The 6,141-nt window shown below is 47.9% G+C and overlaps 1 protein-coding gene across 2 annotated transcripts in view; it reads right to left on the bottom strand.

Moving 5' to 3' along the window:
- Positions 1–1,406: 1,406 nt before the first annotated feature.
- Ssr2 (signal sequence receptor subunit 2) overlaps positions 1,407–6,141 on the bottom strand; it is a 9,483-nt gene continuing 4,748 nt past the window's right edge. For both annotated transcript variants that reach the window (XM_015502740.2, XM_048814704.1), the window contains 3 exons: positions 5,531–5,639; positions 3,424–3,501; positions 1,407–1,979 (listed from right to left, as the gene is read on the bottom strand). In XM_015502740.2, the coding sequence (XP_015358226.1) occupies positions 1,869–1,979; positions 3,424–3,501; positions 5,531–5,639 (298 nt within the window). In that variant the 3' untranslated portion in view covers positions 1,407–1,868. The remainder of the gene's footprint in view (positions 1,980–3,423; positions 3,502–5,530; positions 5,640–6,141) is intronic.

Here is a 6,141-nt window from a genome sequence, read left to right as displayed (position 1 = left end):
GCTTTTCAAGGTGCCTGTGCCTTCACAATGCTTCTTTTGTCATCTGCGGGTTCCTGGATTCCCGTCTAGTCTTCCCTGTAACGTGCCAGGACACAAGGTAGGATAGACAAGTCTCCCCAGCTTTTGAAAAAGGAGTACCTGCAAGATCAGAATCTCTTATTCCCTTGGAGTGTTATGAAGTTCACCCATTCCCTAACACAGGACCCCTCCCCCTATAGGTTAGCTCATAGGCTGAACCACAGGTTTCCAGTGGAGAGCGCAAGTGGAAGAATGGGTTCTGCCTCCTCCAGAAACAGACATTTCAGAGTCCTAGAGAGCAAGCCAACATACAGCAACGTAGCTCACCTGCCCTTCCCCACACCTGTTTTCATCCTGAGCCTGACCCACTTCCCCTTTTACCGGAATCTTCTGAGCATTCCAGGTTTCCACCAGGAACACAATGAACAAAAGCAAACACAACCTTCTTGCCCTCTGACCTGGCCGGTCCTGGGGTGTCCAAGCCGCAGCCCCTGAAAGAGGGATGTGAGCTGGCCCAGGGCTACTCCATTTGGAGCGTCCCGTTGTCTCCATGTCCTTTTCATCTCCCAGGGGCCCAGAGGCTCCCAGTTCTGGGCAAAGGAAAGGTTAAACCAGTTGGGCAGGGGAGCCAGGGGGAGCAGAATCTAAACGGGGAAACTTGGTGGCAGGAACAAAGCGGGTGTTTGTTGGGCTTCCCTCCTGCCTGGGAGGCTGTTCCGGACCACGACATTCCTGGGTTGGACAGAGTCAGCTTACAGTGGCTTCTCCTTGCTGTTATTGCAGCCAAAGCCACTGCCTTTCCATAAGCCATGCTGAGGGCCCAAGTCAGGGGACCCAGCCCTTCTTCCCGGCCCGAGTTCAAAGCACAGAGGCATTAAAATAAATTTAAACTCAAGAAAAGCTAGTTCTTGGCCAGGTACAGTGGCATATGCCTGTGATTCCCAGCAACAGAGGAGGCTGAGACAGGAGGATTGCAAGTTCAAAGTTCAGCAATTTAGTGAGGCCTTAAGTAACTTAGCAAGACCCCGTCTCAAAATAAAAGAAGAAAAGGGCTGGTGATGTAGCTCAGTGGTAAAGTGCTCCTGAGTTCAGTCCCTGGTGCCAAAAATAAATGAATGCTAAACAGATACGGATCAGGACTCCAGGGCGTGAAAACAGCTGTTCCTCCATCTTCCCCAGCAGTGGAGAGCTAACAGGCAAGGAAGGCTCAGGACAGTAGGTGGTGACTGACAGGAACACTCAGAGGGAAGGAGGACTCACAGGGGGCAGAGACCACAACCCTGTGGCAAGGAGACCAGAACTTAGCTTGCTTGCCCAGGAGCGGGGCACGCAGGGCCTAAGCTCCCGCAGCAACCTTTGCTCACCAGGCTGGTGGGAAAACAGGCGAGTCAGTGTGTGGCATTTGTTTTTATTAAAAAACCCCATTTGGTAAGCGCTTCCCTAACCCAGAAGAGACTGGATAGCCTCTGAGAGTCCCACGGCTTTCATTTCATCTCTCACCCTCTTCTGAAAGAGGAGGAAGGGGACGGGGTGGTGTCAGGCATCTCTGAAAGGCCTCTCCTGGACCCGAGAGTTCACGTTGCCAGCGAAATACCAACAGCACCTCGGTGGGGCCCCAGAGGGCCTCTAGGCGCACGCTGGGGCTGAAGGCCGTCCTGTTTGTATGGCTTCACAGTGGAACCACCGAGGCTCTCACAGACTCCCAGGCCGGGTCCTTCACTCTGGTTGAGAGCAGGGCAGGGTCCAGGAGAAGGTGGCCAAGGGTAAGGGGGAAGAGATTGCATCTGAGATCCCGCTGGAGTCTGGAAAGCACCTGTTTTCTTGGGAGAGGAAGGCCACGGAAGCCCCACTCAGTTCTTCTTGGTTTTGGGGGTGTCGTATTTCCTTTTGCTGGAGTACCACAAGAGCAGGGGGATGCCGATGGACGGAAGGGTCATAACCCCGAAGGCTGCCCAGTCCAGCTGTGGAGGAAAACCAAGGCCTTGCTTAGAGGTCGATAAGCGCTCAGGAGAGCCCAGGGAAGGGGTAGGCCCAACAAGAAAAGGGAGTGTGTGGCCCAGATTCTAAGCAGAACTTTGGCCACAAAGTTCCTCTGACCACTCCTGACACAGAAAGGCTTCTGAAGACCAGTCTTCAAGCTGTGAAACCAAAGGCCCCCAGACTGCTTCCAGACAGTGTTTGAGAACGGAGGTGCCCAGGTCTTGCCCCTAGCAGTCAGGCTTCCTCTGACCTCCCTGACCCCCCTCATCCCCCTCCTCCATCCCCTCACCTCACTTCTGCCCTTCAGCTTTGACAGACAACTCACCATTCCCCGTCATACCCTCTTGTCTGACATCTGATAACCCCTTCTGTTTGGAACTCCTGCCCTCCCTAGCCTCCTCCTTGGATGAGCCCCCTGTGGCTCCTGAAAACAGGCCGGATGCTGCTGCGGTGTGCTCCCCTGGTGCCCTGCATAAGCGTCTCACAGTGTCTTCGCCACCTACCTGCTGGGGCCTCTATAAGCCTGTAACAATCTCTTACCGGGAGGGACTACGCCTTGATGGCCATGCCTTCCCAAAGGAAAGCTCAGCAAGCACGTGATTAGGAACTTTATAATCACTCACTGAATGAAGGAATTCCTTCATTATTTCAGCCAAATCTTCAAAACATTTTCTCCTAGATCAAACCACCAAGTTCCTGCTTGACTTTCTCAATGTTCTATGACCCTTTAATTTTTTTTGGCACTGGGGATGGAACGTAGGGTGCTCCACCTCTGAGCTATATCCCCAGCACCTTTATTTATTTTTGAAACAGGACTTGCTAAGTTGCTGAGGCTGGCCTCAAACTGTGATCTTCTGCCTCAGCCTCCCAATTACAGGTGTGCACCACCATGGCCAGCACACTATGACTCTTTAAACCTAGTCAGATACTCTCTTAGACTTCCAAAAATGAGCTGGGCTCGGAGGCATACACCCGTAATCCCAGCAGTTTGAGAGGCTGAGGTAGGAGGGAGTTCAAAGCCAGCCTCAGCAATGGCGAGGTGTTAAGTCACTCAGTGAGACCCCATCTCTCAATAAAATGCAAAATAGGGCTCAGTGGTAGAGTGCCCCTGAGTTCAATCCCTGGTACCTTCCCCCCACAAAAAAAGATCCTCCATGTAGACCAGGCTCTGCTCAAGGTTGAGTAGAGAAAAAGGCCAGTTCTATGGTTCTGGCAATAGCAATCTCATTGATGAAAATCTCTGAGCATGGTTAAATCAGGATATTTGATAACTGTCTGTATCAGATACCAACAAAACAAAACCAAACTCAACAACAAAAAACCAGACAGGTAGGCTGACCAATGAAGTCTTTTAAGGAGGCCAAGAGGTTCCAGAACCAAGAGTGTTCACACCCCAGGAGAATGAGAAAATATTAGAAAGCTTACAAAATGAGGGGAGAATCTTCTGTCAAACTCCCGCTGAGCCAGGATTCCTCCCTGCCCAGGTGCACTGGTGGAGCCAACCTGAAGAGAAAAGAAAGACATTAAGGCAATCTCCAGTCGTCTCATCTAAGGAAGGAAGCAGTCCCCACATCAGATTTTTCAGTTCCCAAAGTATCCCAAAGAGTGCTCCAAGAAGATGAGGAAGGCCTTCTCACAAGGAAATGTGGCTCAGTGGCCGAGCCCTTGCCTTGCATGTGTGGGGCCCTGGTTCAATGCAAAAAAAAAAGAAGGACAAGTATTTGAACCAGGAAGAGTCGGATGATTCTCCTAAGTGTACTGGGTGTTGGAAAGAATAGTAAATTAGGAGCCAGGAGACCTGAAAAACACCACCGGCTATGCATTTATTAAAAGGGTGGGCCAGGTATGCACCTGGAATGAAAGCTCGATCCTTCTGTCATAGCTTCAGACTCTGGAGAGTGAAACTGCTCACCACCACTGGCCCCTCTGCAAGGCCAGATGTGCAGTGGAATGACTCGCCTTCAGCAATCATTTACTTACTCCTCAAACAAAACTCCTCTTCTATACCTCACAGGGCTCACACGAGGCTCAAATGAAATAATGAGAAGAATTATGAAAATTATAAAGCCCCCCACCCCAAGTGGACATTACAAGTGGAGGGCTGGGATTGGCCCACATTCCTTTGCTTTGAAGAGGAGGCCAAGAGTTTGAAGCGCATTGCAAACAACTTTGTTCCAAGATGGCAGCTGAGTCTTAGATTTTTTTATCTATTAACCCATCAAGTATTGGGTAGAACCAGAGTCCTGAAGTTGGTTCTGAAAACAGAAATGATACAAGATGTGAAAACAGCAAAGATTACAAGAACAGGGTCCATGTGGTTTATGAAAAAATGAAGGATTTGAAAGTGCACTGACTGTTATAGAATTTTAGATTTCTTTTAGTTCCCTGGACAGGACCATGTTTTACCTTCATAAATTTACAAATTTATGATCTAAGATTTTTGGGACTGGGATGGTGTCCTAATTTTCTTGGTATTTCCCAGAGTCTAGCACGTCGTAAGGCTCAAGAAATGTCTATTGATCTTTAATGAATCAATCAAAAGACTGAGTTCCTGTGCCCCAGGAGTTTATAATTAAATTGGGAGATGAAAAGAAGGGAAGACCTACATATAAGAAACAAAACTAATGAAGACAGTAAGCAACTAAAACTTTGGCAGGGGTAAGGTAACCAAGAATTAAACCCAGGGGCATGCTACCACTGAGCCACATTTGCAGCCCTTTTTTAGTTTTTAGGGGTCTTGCTAAGTTGCTGAGGGCCTGGCTAAATTGCTGAGGTTGACTTTGAACTTGCAATCCTCCTGCCTCAGCCTCCCAAATTTCTGGGATTACAGGCATGTGCCGCCACATTTGGCAGAAGACAGTAACGAGGAGATATAGCTCAAAATTGGGTCTTGAGAAGACTTCTGCTAATGAAATGGAGGATAGAGAGTACTTCAACAGAACAAAGGCAAAGAATAAGAACAAAGGAAAGAATAAGCACTGAGAGGGGAGGGAGTGCAGGAAGGAGCTTGAACTAGTGAGGATTGGGATCTGTGTGGGTGGAGTGGGAAAGAGACAGGACAAGACTATTGGAGGGTGTGCAATGACAGGCAGGAGATCTTAGCTTCAATGCAACTGGCAGGACATTCTAAGCAAGGGCAAGATGGGAGCAGTGGAGCCTGTCGATCATCTGACAGTGGCTTAGAAGATAATGAAAATTACCCAGCATGCCCTGGGTTCTCAGCACCACAAACAAAAACAAAAAATGACCAGAAAGGCAAGGACAGCAAAAAACTGGACAGCAAATGACACATTCCAGAGTAAAAGGAATGCAGAAGGAATGAAGAGGAAGGGAATGTTATGAAGCTCTTTTTCCATCTATTTCAGTGACTCTGTTCTATATCTCTACAAATTGAATCACACTTATTAACAACATCAAGTTTTTGGTCAGTCTTATCTCTTTCACAACCTAGAGGCTACGGTAGAAATTCTCTAGGAATTCTTAAGGGCAGACAGATCCAAGCCCCATCCAGCCCAGGACTTGGGCAACTCACCACAACAGGACCGTCCTCTTGGGCCAGGTAAGTAATTGTGGCTGAGGTGAAGTTGAAGTAACCAGCCTTGAGAGGACGCAGGACCACGGTGTGGGAGACGTTGCTAGCACTGGTCCAAGAGTTAAGGAAGGGAAAATGAAGCTAAGGCGGTAAGAACCTTTCAGCTTGTAACCTAAGCGCACCATTCCTAAAATAGTTGCCAACATGTGATTTCATATCTGCAATACGCCATAGGAATCCAAAAACCTCTTTAAAAAAAAAAAATCTAACATGTGGTGTATTGTGATGTCTTTGCTAAATTAAGGGGCTCATGATATATCAAGGTTTTTGAAGTAAACTTGCAAATATATTACAGATGAAAAATCATACCCACTTAAGCTCACAGATCTCTTTCGTCGACTGTATGTGAACAAAGTTTTTGAAAATACAAAAAACAGAAAATGAGAAAAAATACAAAGAGTACATTTACCCTCCTGAGAAAAATCTAAATATACTTTAATTCACAAGAGAAAATAGGGCTGAGGATGTAGCTCAGCGAAGAGTGTTTGCCTAGCATGCACCAAGCCCTGGGTTCAATCCTCAGGACCACAAAAGAGGGAGGGAGGGAGGGA

Source organism: Marmota marmota, unplaced genomic scaffold (assembly GCF_001458135.2).
Source record: "Marmota marmota marmota unplaced genomic scaffold, marMar, whole genome shotgun sequence".
Classification (NCBI taxonomy): Eukaryota; Metazoa; Chordata; class Mammalia; order Rodentia; family Sciuridae; genus Marmota; species Marmota marmota.
The sequence above is the reverse complement of the archived record's forward strand: the minus strand, read 5'-3'. Positions and strand labels throughout refer to the sequence as shown.